Source organism: Hemitrygon akajei, chromosome 3 (genome assembly GCF_048418815.1).
Source record: "Hemitrygon akajei chromosome 3, sHemAka1.3, whole genome shotgun sequence".
NCBI classification, from domain to species: Eukaryota; Metazoa; Chordata; class Chondrichthyes; order Myliobatiformes; family Dasyatidae; genus Hemitrygon; species Hemitrygon akajei.
Window position 1 is genome coordinate 58,678,900 of NC_133126.1, and position 16,125 is coordinate 58,695,024.

The window sequence follows — 16,125 nt, forward strand, 5'->3', positions numbered from 1 at the left end:
GAGCCCTCATGTCTACCTCTGAGAACACAGTTGCGACGGTGTACGTGTCATTCAGCTTTGCATTTTATGATTTGTTTGAGTGCAAGCCCAATGACATTGGTGTAGTAGCGAGAAGCGGACAGTCCCCGGTACTTTTCACGGGGGGCGAGAGTAACCAAGAGCTTTCTGAAGTCAACGCTTCAGTGAGGCAAAGGGGCAGATAATGTGGTACCCGATTACTCTGAGGATCAACCCAGCGCGGAGGCTGCGACGGGGGATGTGTTAGGTGCAACGGTGCAATTCTGCTTGCTGAGATTTGATCTGACTTTCCCATCTCAGCCACTTGATCGCTCTCACTGCAGAGACGTTTGCTCAGCTAATAAAGCAGCTTGCTTGATGCAGAGGAAAGCTGCTTTCAGCTCCCCCTTGTATACAGCAGGATAGCCGCTTCGGCGCTGAATGGACGGAAAGAGCATGCCTCCGCTGTTCGCGACGCTCTGGAAAAAATATGTATTTTGAAGTTTAACTCTGAGGATATATGTAAATCTCCGAATTGAAAGCGTTTTCTACACATGGATGACATTCTGTTCCCGTCTTTTGATTTGGCTGCTTTGAAAATGGCCCCGTTGAAAACATCGGTACAGAAAACTGTGCACCGTGTAAATGCGATATATTTGAACAGTGACTTGTGGAAATGGGAAATAGGTGATGAGAAGACACACTTACCCTGATCCTTAAGTAACCGGGCAGGGCTGATGTTCGTCCCTAAAGGTAACTTTTCAGTTTTTTTTGTCATTGCTGTTACGTTTCAGATGTGTATGTTTTTATCAGTAAGTCCGTGCTGTAGCGTAACTAGGGTTCATTTCCCGGTGAATGGATGGCTCTATCCGTATAGCATTGTGTTTAGTATCGTGTGCCATTCAAGGTGTTTATGCTGCATTACAAGGGGAAGCTCCGCCGTTAGCAATGGCTTGAGGTTTCTTAACTTGGAGCAGGTACATTGCAAGGTCAGTGTTGCCGTAAGGGTGTGGGATCGAGTGTGTTAACTAAAGACGGTGCGGAATGTTTTCCAAGTGTAGCAGCTGCTAAACAATGCTCCCGTAGAACTGCGCTTGGCACGTTAGACTCAAATGGATTTCGTCTGCAAGCTGTTGGAGGAAATTTAATTGAAACGGTTTGCTCGACGGATCACCTATTACTCGCGTCTTTTCGCTGAAGAATATTTGCAAATGTGCTGTTGTAAAATAACGCAGAGGTGGACTGTTATCCGCTCTTTATAGCTTCCTCATCAAACGCCGATCATAGGTGTTACAACTGAGGGGGGGGGGGGGGGAGAAAGAGCAGTTACTTTTCTCCTCCCGGGTCGCCTGGTGAGGTATCGTAGATAGTCCGCCGATTGCACCGATGACGGAGAAGCGATATAGGAGAGGACCGCTATTTGTGAAGGTGCAGCCAAACTAAAGCTGCAACACGATTCCATTACGGTAGCTGAAGGTAAGCATTCCATAAACATGTTTTCTCGACTGAAATGAGGTACAATTTTAAATAAATGAAAAAAGCTACTGTTGATTGTAGTTTAGCTCTGCCGAGGTCCGGTGGTATCTAGGGCACGGAGAGCCGGTTTTCTACTGTGGATGACCGAATACCACATGCGTCTGCGATCCTGCTCATGGCAAAGGTAGCATTAGAGGGTGAAGTATTTACAATTCAGTTTAAGACATGTTTTAAAGTTTCTTTCGTAAAGAAAACAACCAAGTATATGTATGTGGGTTGATTTCTTGCTCGTGCTTGTAGATAGCATGCATTTCAATCAGACGTTTTCTGATAACGACGATGATTCCCTGGGATAAGCAAGCTACACGAATTAACTATCATCCTACGATATATATAAAAAAACATCCGATCTCTCTAGGAAGAACGATTTAGAGGACACGGCTATGCAGGTGCTCAGTATTAAGAATCGACTTCTCCCTTTCTCCCAATATGTGTGTGATGCACGGTTTGTTTTTATGGTGAGCATTAACTAATTGCTGATTGCTTCGACCTGTGGGGGGTTAACAAGGTAGCTCTGCCTCTTTGGACAAGTTATTGTGTTAATTTACTTCTTCTATGCCCCAGCTGATGATCTTCGCTAATATGGTCCAGCGATGCTTGCAGAGGTTAAGAAGATCAATTGCTTCTGGATCGGCCTCATAAATGTTAAATGTCATATTGTCGCACCTGAATTATTTAAAGCTCTAATGCTCCTTTGGCATGAACGGTCTAACACTGAGCCCGTGCATTTTTTTTTGTCGAAGGGCTTGTTTTTTGGTGAATATATAGAAGTGACAAGATAGATGTTCCAGCCTCTTTTCAAATTTAACATTTAACTCTTAGTTAAGGAGGCATCTGCTGTATTTGATGACAAGACCTGATGGCTGCGTTTTGAAGTAATGTATCATTGGGATTAGCACAGCAGAACTATACATTAGGCTTTACTGCTTGGTGGGGCTAGAATTCAGGTTATTACCACCTCCAGTGCACAATAAAGAAAACCTTGACAGCTCAACGGTATGGAGACCAGAATGTAAAGACCGTTCCTGCAGGAAACTCAGAAGGCGACAATATAATCTAAAATGCCTTCCAACTTCCTGATTGTAATGCATTTCGTGCTAATTAATCCAGAGAGGACAACGTGTAGTAACCAGAAATGGAGGAAAACTCCTGATATTATTCAATCCAAATTGTCAGATTACCACATCTTGCCCACCGACCCACGAAGTAACGAATTTGCACCAGTCCTCATTATCTACTGTCAGTTTTAATTGCAATCTTTTAAATGTGGTTAGGCCTTGCATGTTTTTTTCATGGAAAATTCAGAAGAAACGATCCTGGCATTTTTGTGGTTGATGCTATTTCAAGACTAGCACCACTATTGAGCAAGGTGATATATGCTGACAGCTTGGTGTAGGTTGTCACATTTCCAGTATAAATCGAAAGTGAATGAAATATATCAGTTGTGTGCATGCAAATCTTTTTTTTTGTAGTCACTGCAAAAGTAAGCTTAAGATTTTGAGGTTGTTGTAGAAACAATTCTACAGAATTAGAAATTTGAGCATGAAATATTACAGATTTAACATTTGGTGATGTAAATATATGGAGCAAAAAATTTCCAGAAGAAATGCAGGAGAGCTACAAAGCACTTTTCACCCTTCTGGTTGCATCAATTGGTAAAACCAATTTCTATGAAGTTACTATCAGCCTATGTCATATTCTGGTAGAACTTCAGTATAGTGATTTTGGATTAGTCTTCTGATGCCTTCAAGGCTCTTTTAGCAATGTTTTCCCAGTCCAGTTGAGGTCCACCTTTCTTTCTATATTAAATAACCATTATACTTCAAAATACATTAATTCTCAAAGAAACTTGATCCTAAATGGAACTAGTCAAGGGATGAAACTGTTTTGCAGTTATCACTGAGGTGACATTTTATGCATAATCAGTTGGAAATTATAGATAGTCACTGGAATCTAAAAACATCACTGTTGTACCATCTTGGTGAAACTCATAGTATGGAGCTCTCAAGCGTCCAGTATTATTGATGGGTGCTTAACCTTGGTATACCTGTTCATGACGAGAATTTGGATGTAAATCCATACTAATTTATATTCATTTATCCTTTAACATGTTCTTGCTATTATTTCTTTCACCACTGCCTTTTCATTTAGTTGATTCCTTTATTCTGAGCTGATTCATTGACAGATCTCTTAAATAATCTAAATGTTCTAATTACCTGAAAATTGAAACCCTGATATTGGGAATTTTCTGCATCCATACAGAAAACTCCCAATATCATTGTTTGAATTTCTCCAATCCCTAAAGCATTTTCATATGTAAATGTTTAAAGTACTTGTACCAATTCTAAAATAATGAGTAAAATATGAATATCTAATTATAAATACATGGAAAATATGCCACCAGTGTGGAGTAAATGGAAGGAAAATTCTTCATTCTCACAAAATTGCCAAGTGTTTTAAATGGATGCCCTCTAAGTTTAAGTTCAACAAATGGGAGAAGATATTAACACTACATAACTCATAGTACATCAGATTATTGACAAAGACCTAAAAGTAACATTTTGGTGGAATTTAATCTTCTGGTGCATATATAAATGATAAGCTACTTGAAAGACAGCACTTTACAGTATTCTAAGGTATACCAAGAATATTAGCAAACTTTTTCACCCTCATAATAATGATTTTTTTTCAGCTTGTAACCTAGAGCACTGCACATGTTAATATGGCTATGAAATTTAATTCATTATCCACTTGTGTTGCTTATTCTTTAACTTTGGCTTTTGAGAATGGAAGTAATGAAATTTAGTGTAGCTGTAATCACTGTGAAATGGAACTTAAAGGTGATGATATGAATCCTTTTATGTTAGGATCACAAAACATGCTGATCACTGGTAATGTGCATTTTATCATTATGGAGATCTAAGAAGATGGATCAGGAAGCATATAAATGACCATGTGTTTGTTGAAACAATTGCAGAAAATTAGCATGTGATCTTAAAAAAAATACACCTTTTAAGTGTATTCAAGCAACACCCTAATGGTAACAAATAAATTACAAAAAATACTTACAATTTACTCCAAGCTTGACAGCATTTTGATTATAACATCCAATGAAGTCTGATTGTAAATAATTCAAGTTTAGTCATTACATTTCATTTCATATCATATTGATTCAAGGCAAAAAGCAACATTATAGAGGGAGCAGTTTAGGAATGAAATCCAAAACAAAGCCAACAATTCTCAAATTGGACTATTTCTGATTTCAGATTCTTTCTAATATGAACCTTTTTGTAATTCAGGAGAGGAAATTTCTGATTTTGAATAACCATTTTCCCCTGCATACAGATAGAACAAGAACCAAATTACCACTTGAAAGTATATCAATGTGAAAATCTCCAAACAGGTCTGTTACAGACTGGAAAGAAGCTTGTATTTGGTGACAGTATTTTTCGATGGAATGATTACATATCTGAACCAATTTTTCTCAAGATTGCTTGATCTTTTATATTGGTCTATCATTTAGCTCACATCATTTTCAGGGAATTTCCATCACTGTGAAATACATTTATCAAGCTGCAACCTTGATGAACAAATATAATTTATTCAGCACCTGAAGGAATGAAGATTATAATTTTTATTAGAATTATGGACATACATGTTTATTGGTATGACATATCAATTGGCAAATCACAACTATATAACCATCATGAGTGTTTGGATCCTTTGATCTGTAATGCACAACACAGGGTTAAACCAATATCAATATTGATCAGTAGCAAGAATTATTTTATTCTGAATTTAATTGGTATCAACCAAATCTGGTTCTGCTTCAAATAGATCTTGAATTTGATTCAGTGATTGCAATTTATATTGTAATTACTTTGAAGTGTTATAATAATAATAATAATAATAATAATAATGTCTGGAACTAATATTAATTAAAAAAATGCAAAACCAAATTATGACAGACAGTTTATTTAAAATAGGATAGAATCTAGGTTTATGTTAATGGTTAGGAGCAGGCTCCCTTAATTATATCTTATTTTTGTGCACATTAATATGAATTGGTTAAATTTCAAAAGCAATATTGAAATCATATTCTGTTTGTTTTTTTGGCACACTGTGTTCTAATGCCTCTAAGAAGGGTCAGAGAGATCAGCATTCCTTATGGTGAATGTAACTATGCTGATAGATTATGTAATACAAAAGGTTATGAAAAATATTAATTATAGCTCTAATAAACTTGTGTTTATGCTAGTAATTCTGCTGAGTTCCTCAGATTGGTGCTGAGCTGCCCCATAGTATTTGAGTGCTTTTGGCTGCTGTACATTTTTTAAAAATTGTCAAATTACTAATTATAATGTTAGAAAAATTGTAAGTATAATAAAAAAACAAAGTATTGCATTTGTCTTAATGAGCATTTTAGTAATTGCCAATTTCCTAGCAAAAATGACCAACAATATTTCTTAAATCATATACTTCTCTATTATGCCTGTTTTAGGTTCTAATGCTGTACCGAGTTTCCAAGTTATACTCAGTTCATTCATACTTATTGATTTAACATATTCCATTTTCTGAATAAGGATTAAAAATTTACCACCAGTGAAATGGAGGATTTAAAGAAAAAAATTGTGTAGTGGCTTCCGTAATATAATGTTTAATATGCCTAAAGCAAACATTACGTTTTATAACAAGTGATACATGGATAAGATGTTGGTATTTCCTTCAATCAGCCAAGTCATTGTGGATTGGTAATGCTGTTTCTTGTTTTCTACTTCATTAATAATAATATTAATCTACAATTTGAATACTTCTTTGTGAAACTTGCTTTCTCAGTCAAGGTTTCTACATAATGTTCTTAATATCTTGTATTGCAATAACTAATTAACAGTTCTACTTAAATGTTATTTAACCAAAAGCCAAATAAGAAAAGAAAAAATCAGTCAGATGATTACATTTCCCTATTTATCTCTTTGGATCTTGGCAGCACTAAAATCTGCAAAAGTTTTTTTTGCGTATTTAATGTTTCGGTAATATTTGAGTAAAATTGTAAATATATTCTAAGTATTCTTCATTGTTTAAGTTATTCATTATGGGTTATATCTAAAAGTACATGAATGGCATACGTTATTACTTCATCACATCATATGTGCGTGCCTCACTAAAAGTAAAACAAAACATAAAGGAGTAATCCCCGGGAGGAAAAATGCAGCACAGCACATACTTCTTCAGGAAGAGACAGAAATGTTTGAGTTTTTTTTTAAAGCAGAAATGGACAAATTCATGGTTCATAACCAGTGAGTACTGACTGGGTGATGATAATCATAAATTAAAAAAAAATACTTTAGAGTGGTGACAAGGATTTTTTTAAATGAACCCGTGATGACTACCTACCTGTTGAAGCATAGCAAGATGTCCCAGTTAAGGAAAAGTGCAGTGAGATGTTTGGATTAAAAAAAACACTAAAGTACATTATTTCCAGCTCCGTGTTTTATTTTGATTAGTTTTATGTTTTGGAGTTAGAAAACATTAGAAAAATCTTTCTCAAGAACTATGATGGTAGCTAGATTTTTTTTAAAAATCTCAAAAGGATTTACAAAGCATTTACCCACTTGTATAAATTCTCCACATGCTTTGATCTTGTCATTTCCCAGAGTATATTATTGGTTCTATAGGTGGGTTTTTTTTACATCATTCTCTATGGATTTACAGTTTCATTTGTTTGAAGGAAACTGAAAGCTGATTTCTTAATATTTGCTTCAGCAGATCTAATTTAAAACATGACCATGTTTTCTATTATGGAATTCTCAGACAACTTGTGTGTTGAATATAGGTGTGATTATAAGCAGCTGTTCCTTTCAATTCTATTTTAATTTTTACAAAGTTTATTAAACAAGATTGTATTCCTCTCTTATTTTGGATTCAGTGAATTGCTGAGAAATTGTTTAATCAATGCATGTTTATATGTTTTAAGAGATAATTTGTTTCTTTATGGAAGTTTGTGTCTGTTCATGATTATGTGAATTCATAAAATCATCAGTGAAACAAATATCTTAATGTGGAACATTAAAGCAAGAAATTAATGTTCATAAGTGCTTGGTGGTTGAAATTACTTTAAACGAAAGATGGAAATAAGGTAGAGTGAAAAGGAATTGGGGAATTTTATCCTAAAAGAGGACAAGTTAGTTTGGATTCTTTCTTCTGGATCTCTCACAAGCCTACTAAAGTCTTCCCACAATGGCTTCCAATCCTAACAACCTTCAATTCTATTTGTTTGAGGAGTAGTTATAGACCTCTGCCTGGGTCACTTAACTCCTATTCAAAGATTCTAGAGTTCATCTAAATCCCAAGACTGCATTCCTAAGACTCATAGATTACTGGGCTATTCTGTGTTTGGAAGCTGAGAGTCTCAGATGTCAGGATCCTTCTCTCAATGATTTCAAGTCCTATTATCAGTTGCTACAATCCCTAATGGTCTGTTATGAGAACATTGTTATTACATAACGTCATTGCCGAAGAGTTAGATGGGAGAGTTGTTTTTTAATCATTTTTTTCATAACAATTCTTGTCATTAATATGCTTCATACCATGTTTTAGAAATTTAAAAAAGTAATCATTCTCTGTGGAGTATATTGCCTTTTTAATATATCATTAGTTTTAATAAGCAATTTTTAGTTGGTTATTAATTGCAGTGAACCTAAATTTGTCATTAAAGTTCTCAATTTATAAGCAGTGATGTGAAATAATCAAATAGGTGTAATCATGATATTGAATCACAATATATGGATCTAATCAATATTGCATTCTGTTATTAATAATGCAGTTATATATTTCATAACTTATTTTTAGATTGCCTTCATTTTCAGAATCTTATTTGATAGTAACTTTCCTTTCTGAACAGATTATATCTTACAGTACAGTTGTGTGGTCTATTGATGAAACAGAATGTGTATAAACGTAGTAAAGGAAGACTCTTTCCCACTTGTCATCTGTGCAGAAATACCTGGTGTTAGTTAGCATTTGTCAATGATCTACACAATTCTATGAACAAAACAATGAAGATGTTTCCTTTTGTTTGACAACCCAACATCAGAACATTAGCATACAGCAAACTTATGCCATCTTTTATTGTATATAACAAATAGAAAATTAAAGGCTCGTCTAAACAATATTTTTCTATTCCAGGGTAGTTATCCTGATTTACAATGGAAAAACTGTTTTTATATCTGCTGTTAATTGGCATGGCAGTGAAGGCGCAGGTTTGTCCCAAACGCTGCATCTGTCAGAATCTGTCTCCAAACCTCGCAACTCTTTGTGCCAAAAAGGGACTTCTCTTTGTTCCATCAAACATCGATAGAAGGACAGTCGAGCTACGTCTGGGAGATAACTTCATTACTATCATCAAAAGAAAAGACTTTGCTAATATGACCAGCCTGGTTGATCTTACCCTGTCAAGGAATACAATAAACTATGTTGCACCGCAAGCTTTTGCAGACCTGCGTAACCTGCGGGCTTTACATCTGAACAGCAACAGACTAACCCAGATTACAAATGATATATTTAGTGGACTTTCAAACCTCCACCATCTCGTAGTCAATAACAATCAACTGGTTGACATTTCCTCTGAAGCTTTCAATGATATTTTGCTGTCGCTCGAAGAGTTGGATGTATCCTATAATAACTTAAAATCTATACCCTGGGAAGCAGTTCAGAAGATGGTCAACTTGCATACTTTCAGTATGGACCATAACATGATTGAACACATCGATGAGGGAACCTTTTCCCACCTTCATAAATTGACTCGATTGGATATGACTTCTAATAAATTGCGGAAGCTCCCGCCTGACCCGTTATTCACCAGAGCTCAGGTATTAGCTTCCTCAGGTCTCCTGAGCCCACCCAGCTTTACGTTGAGCTTTGGAGGGAATCCTTTGCATTGCAACTGTGAGCTGCTCTGGCTGCGCCGCCTTTCAAGGGAGGATGATCTGGAGACTTGCGCCTCACCTCCGCACCTAACTGGCCGATACTTTTGGTCCATTCCAGAAGAAGAGTTTATCTGTGACCAGCCGCTCATTACTCGTTACACGCATGAGCTCAGAGTTTTAGAAGGACAACGAGCAACACTGAAGTGCAAGGCTATTGGGGACCCAGATCCCTCCATCCACTGGAGCTCACCTGAAGGCAAGCTTATTTCAAATTCATCACGAACAGCCTTATACAATAATGGAACTTTAGACATCCTGATAACGACTGTCAAAGATACAGGCACTTTCACCTGCATTGCTTCGAATGCTGCTGGAGAAACCACTGCAGTGGTGGAACTTCATATAATCAAACTCCCACATTTAGTCAACAGTACAAACCATATTCATGAGCCTGATCCTGGTTCATCAGACATTTCAACTTCCACTAAATCTGGCTCCAATACTAGTAACAGTGTTAGTGACACTAAAGCCAAGCCAGAAAAGAGGGTGGCCGTTGCTGAAACATCATCATCATCTGCACTGATTAAATTTAATTTGCAACATAATATCCCTGGCATTCGTATGTTCCAGATTCAGTATAATGGCTCTTATGATGACTCACTTGTTTACAGGTAAGTCAGATCAACTGTTTCTTCGCTGTAGTGTTCAAAGTTGTCAATCCAATATTGATTTTGTTAATGCAGTTGTTTAAGGTACATTACTGGAGGTGAAATCACTGGCACATTACAGTTTCATGTGAGCTTTTGTAAGGATGTGGTCAATTATTAATGCAATGTTTTTCTTTGTACAGCAATGAATAAGCAAGAGTAGAGCTTTTATAAAACATATATTGATCTTTAATCCTATAAAACAATCTTGCTTTATTTGTGCATGCTGGTTCATTGCAAATCAAGACTATATACAAATAGTTGGCTGTTCTATAATGTTATTTAAATAGAAATGAAAAAAAGCACTTTGGATTAAAACATTCAAAGTTAATCCGGCTGTGACTTTCATGATAATTGATCTGTTAATCTTGTGGTTTGTTTACATGGAATTTAACATTTTGCCTTTTTTTGCACTTGCAATAATATCAGAGATTTTATGTGTTTTTAAAGAAAATATGCATCTGACAATGTGGTTCACAGATTAGCCAGTAAAGTTTCATAGTTCTGTTAACATTTGATATAGTACTCTCATTGATAAGTGAGCATTTTAGCCACATGTCAACCTCAACTGCATGCGCCTTTATCCATAAAATTCTAGTAACAAATATAGTACTTGTATTCTAATTAAGAAAAGTGTTTAACAGTATTCTAATTTTAGTCCACATATTGTCCTTCAGAATGATTCCATCCACAAGCAAAACGTTCCTTGTTACTAACCTGGCTGCAGGAACACAGTATGATTTGTGTGTCTTGGCAATCTACGATGATGGCATCACGTCTCTCACAGCTACTAGGGTTGTTGGCTGCATACAGTTTACCACAGATGAGGATTATGTCCGCTGCCATTTTATGCCCTCCCAGTTTCTGGGAGGAACCATGATAATTATAATAGGTGGAATTATTGTAGCTTCTGTGTTGGTCTTCATTATTATACTGATGATTCGATATAAGGTGTGTAATAATAATGACTCGCACAAGATCACAAAGGTTAGTAACGTCTACTCACAGACAAATGGAGCTCACTTGCAAATGTGTGGTGGCATGTTTCCTCATTCAAATTCTAAAGTCATCATGGGACATGAAGAAAATGCACAGTATCAGAAAGATCCCAGTACAGCCAAAACACAGCCGTTGGATTCTGTTTCAGTCCAGGACTGTGCTACTGCTACCTCCACCATGTCACCTGACTGGACTACAGGTGTCAGTACATCTCAAAAGCTGAAAAGAAAGGCTGGGCCAAAGTCAAGTGTTGAAACACCAATGGAAGCTTTCACCAATGTCGAGTTATCCAAAAAGAAAAGGGAAAATACTGCCATTTTACACAAGCCCTCTTGTGCTCCAGTTTCTTTGAAAGAGACTCCCACTTTTAGACGAGCACAATCCAAGCCTATCAAATACCTTACTCTGCCAGCTGAAACAAGCAGAGCTAAGCGGAGGTACTCGCTCAATGGAGATTTATCAGAGTATCATTGCTATACTCATTCACAAAATATTAGCAGCCTGTGGTCAAAAAGAAGCATGTCCATGAATGGGATGCTATTACAGTTGGAAAGCTCTGATGGTGATAGTGGGAAAGCCACCTTCTCAAGTTCTGAATGGATAATGGAAAGCACCGTGTGACATATTAAATGTTCCCGTGAAGGGCACTGCCTTGTAAGAGTTTTGGAATTCTATGCTTGTCTTTCTGTTTGATGGCATTTCCAGCAAGGTAGTAATGAACTGGCTCTCATGCACACGATTCTTTCACAGATATTGGCAGCACTGAAAGACATGATGGTGAAGCATGACTTTGCACCAGTGCCTTATCCTCCTTTTAGGATGGGCTTTCTGGTTCTGGAGTATGGGATAAATGAGTGAAAACATTTTCACAGAAGCCTTTGACCAAGGAAATATGGTTTCCTGCATCTTAAAGAAAAAATAACCTATTTATGGACAACTTAATAAATTGATATTTTTTAAAATTTGAGATGTACGTTTCTTTCCAGTGACAATGGTAAATGCCTTTCATTTTCAGGCAAATGCTGTACAGATAAAACAACTCTGTTGTTACGTTGTGTACAATAAAGGATTAAATAAGTATACTCGGCCAGTGTTAGTACAATGAATAGCTGTTATATGTGCAATTAAGCAGAGCCTGAAAATTGTGGTTGCCCAGTCCAGACTGGTGGAGATACTCCATGCTGCCAGCCAAGTAATCTAAAATGATTGAGTTTTCATAATGAGGGTGCCGGTGCTGTATCAGGAAAAAAAAAGTAATGGTTGTGGTAATGTAATCTTTGCATTTAAATCAAGTATTCATATTCTGACTACCACTTGAAGGAGCCATTAAATGAAAATACTGCCACTCAAAAACACTGCATTTGGGCCAGTGAATGAAATATTTCGACTGGTTCTAATGTTATTTTTGTGAAATTTCCCTAAAAATTGTGCACAGGGAGCACTGTACACACTAGAAGCTGATAAACAGATTTATTTAATCTAACAGCAGACCAAGTATTCAAGTAGAAAGACATTTTTACAAAGCACATGACTTTAGTGTGATGTTTGAGGAACCCAACTGCTAAAATCATTATTCACCTGGTAGAGATGAGTAATTAGACAATATTTTAGATTAATGGGCTGATGTGATCTGAGTTAAAATGCAGCCAAAGTTGATCATAGTTCTGAGCCATTTAATTACAGGGATAAATACAGCAGTGTTAATTAAAAACTCTGTGCCAAGTTGTAGCATAGTGGCACAGCTGAAAGAGCTGCTGCCATGCATCATCGGAGACCCGGGTTCGATTCTGACCTCTGGTGCTGTCCGCATGGAGTTTGCACACCTTCCCTGTGACCACATGGGTTTCCTCCAGGGGCTTCAATTTCCTCCCACATCCCAAAGATTTGTGATCTGATAGTTTAATTGGACAGTACAAATTGCCTTTAATGTGCAAGTGAGTGGCAGCAGCTGGGAGGGATTGATGAGAATGTGGAGAAAAATGAAAATGGGATTAATATAGGAGTAGTGTAAATGGGTGATTGACGCTCAACATGGACTTGCTGAGCTGAAGATCCTGTTTCCATGGTGTATCTTTCTACAATTCTAAGTTTTCCTCAAGTGTGTGATTACATTTCTTGTGGAAAACAAGACACGAACATCCATTTTTTTCAAGAAGTGAAAACAAGCTGGCAAAAGCCTACAGTCCAGATTACATCTGGCTGACCCAGTTAAAGAGGGTGTCGACCTTGAGCTGTGCTCACTCCTATTATCTGGTAATCATTCTAGAGTCCTTTTAACATATGCAATTTGTAAAAACAAAGTGATGCACACATTATATCATGGCTTGACCTAACCTGATAAAACACTTAAGATGGTTAGTCCGTCCAAGGATTTTACAAGGAGTGTTTTCTAGAGTCACGCAGAAGATTTACAGTGGATCTGGTTTTATTTTATCAGGAAGGTTTTCCCACTCCTGTCAAATTCACTCATTTCAATAAAACGTATAGCCTGTTTCTATGTGTTTCGCTCTTTGAAAATAAACTTTAGATATTTAAATTGCTTTGTAAGCTGTCTTAATTTTTGCATTTGCCAACTCTCCTGTCATGGAGACTAAACTTAAAAAAAAATGAAACCTTTCAAATGGAGCCCTCATGTATTGAAATTAGTTTGGTCTGTTGATGCCATTACCCCAGGAAATGAATTAATGATTTAAACTCAAAGCCTTAGGAGACTAGCTGTCTATAAAGTCATTCTGATATCTGATGGCTGTTAGAAAAGCTGTCACTGTAGTTTTCAGTATATGAATATATTTTCTTTTGCACTTTGTGTATCTTTAGTCATTTGAAGTTTAAACATTTTCTACCCTGTTACAAAAAAGAAATAGATTTTCATTCACTTTGAATCTTGAGGTAAAATCTCAACAATGCACAATCATATATTCTATTCAAGGTATAAATTCAACGATATATCCTTTTTATACTCAGATTTGAATTTGAAGCTCACCCAGTTAAAGGAAAGTGCTTTAAACACTTTGTTAATATATTTATAAGAGCAAGCCGTCCAATGTATTTTCCTCCTGGATTTATACCCCAATTTTTAAAAAAATGTGAATTGATTCAAAACTGCTAATAGCTGGGACTTGTTTGGGAAGTACTGGTTGTTAGATGTAAGGGCCACAGTGCACTTCAACACATACATAGCCAAACAGGGATGTTTGATGTGAAGAGCAGAATTCCTAGTTTGTAGTTGAACTAGGGGGCAGGGGGTACCTCAGGTTTGATTCCTTAGACTTTCTTTCTGTTAGGAAGCCAGGTCACCTTGTTGGACACCTGTTAGATGTTAGCTTGGTCACACCTTGTATAGAACATAAAACAGTATGAGACCTTGGGCCCACGATAATGTGCCAACTTCTTAACCTACCCCAAGCTCAAAGTAACCATTCCCTTCCATATAGTTCTCCATTTTTCTTTTATCCATGATCTTGGAGATACACTGGGCCCAGTAGAAATAGATGTTATTTCTCTTTCACAAAATCTTCAAGTGTCCACTTCAAAAAGCTATTCTGAATATTGACTAGGCATTAGACTGATAATGCTAAATCTCTCACAGTGACCAAACACTGAAAAGTTATTTCCCAATGGTACACTTAACCAGCTCAATCTTTCAAGTATTCTTTAAGACTAAATGAGCATTCCTATTTGATTATTATTTGAAAACATAATAGAAAACAAAAATAGAATCTTCATCATGTTTTAGAATCTTTAGCCTGGTAAAGAAACTTTCAATATCTGATAAATGAAAATTGTTTTTTTTTCTCATAAGGGTTTTAGTACTTAAGTCATATGAGCAATTGGGTGCAATTAATTTTTCTATATATGTTGGCCAAAGAAATTATATACTTTGATTTGGATTGTGTCCCTCATGCTAATTGAAGATAGCATTGCGAGCTAGCCAGGAACTAATGTAGATTAATTTTAGATTATGTATTATTAATACAGCCAGGAAGAACAGATATCCATCCCATGTGTCAATATATTTTGCACCATATACAAGCATACAGTATCACCGGGCCTTCCATCAAGAATTGCAACGTAGTTCATTAAGAAGTGTAACTGTGGACCATATGGCAAAAATAAGACTGGAGAAACAAATGATCAAAGTGGTACAGGTTTTTAAAGCTTCTTCAGGAATCAGAGTTAATTGTAGCCAAATCAAATACAGTGGATTCCCAGTAAATGCGACACATCATGACCAGTATATTTTGGCCCAATTAAGTGGCTGTCCTAATTAGCTGAAGTTTCATGGAAATAGTTTAAAAACAAGTATAAAAAAGGCAAACTACTGTTTAACTGAGTACTAAAATACGTATTTAAATAAAATACAGAGCAAAGTAGAATACTAACAATTCCACTATAGTTGTATAAAACTGTGTATTTGTTCCTAGTTGTTATCAATGGAGGAATTCATTCGGTATACCTGCATACTTCTGCGTTCCTTTGTTTGACTGTAAGCACAGGCACCTGGTATAGATAATAAACACAAAGTACACTGCAGATGCTGTGGTCAAATCAACATGTACAAACAAGCTGGATGAGCTCAGCAGGTCGGGCAGCAACCATTGAAATGAGCAGTCAACGTTTCGGGCCGAGACCTGATGAAATCCTGACGAAGGGTCTCGGCCCGAAACATTGACTGCTCATTTCAATGGATGCTGCCCGACCTGCTGAGTGCATCCAGCTTGTTTCTACGTGTTGGTATAGATAATGGTCTTCTTTCTTACAATGCTATCAATGATTGCATCTTCCAAATCTTTATTTTCATTGTAACATTCAAGATGCTTGTTGATACCTTCAAGTTAAATGTAGTTCCTAACTTGTTGAAGTGGTGAAATCGTTTCATCTTCACTCTCAGCCATTTCTGGAAACTCCAACCTGGAGTGCTTGAAACTGTAGTTGTGAATCATTTTACGGGTAATTTCTCA

At 36.5% G+C, this 16,125-nt stretch overlaps 1 protein-coding gene across 2 annotated transcripts; it reads left to right on the forward strand.

The window, feature by feature from the left end:
* Positions 1-153: 153 nt before the first annotated feature.
* On the forward strand, positions 154-13,700 carry lrfn5a (leucine rich repeat and fibronectin type III domain containing 5a). Of its 2 annotated transcripts, none has more exons than XM_073039955.1 (3): positions 154-750; positions 8,719-10,129; positions 10,843-13,700. In XM_073039955.1, the coding sequence occupies exons 2-3, from the start codon at positions 8,739-8,741 to the stop codon at positions 11,783-11,785; spliced, it is 2,334 nt and encodes a 777-aa protein (XP_072896056.1). In that variant the 5' UTR covers positions 154-750; positions 8,719-8,738; the 3' UTR covers positions 11,786-13,700. The 2 variants fall into 2 exon arrangements, with proteins under 2 accessions (XP_072896056.1, XP_072896057.1); XM_073039956.1 differs by lacking the exon at positions 154-750 and adding an exon at positions 1,370-1,473.
* The last annotated feature ends 2,425 nt before the right edge of the window (positions 13,701-16,125 follow it).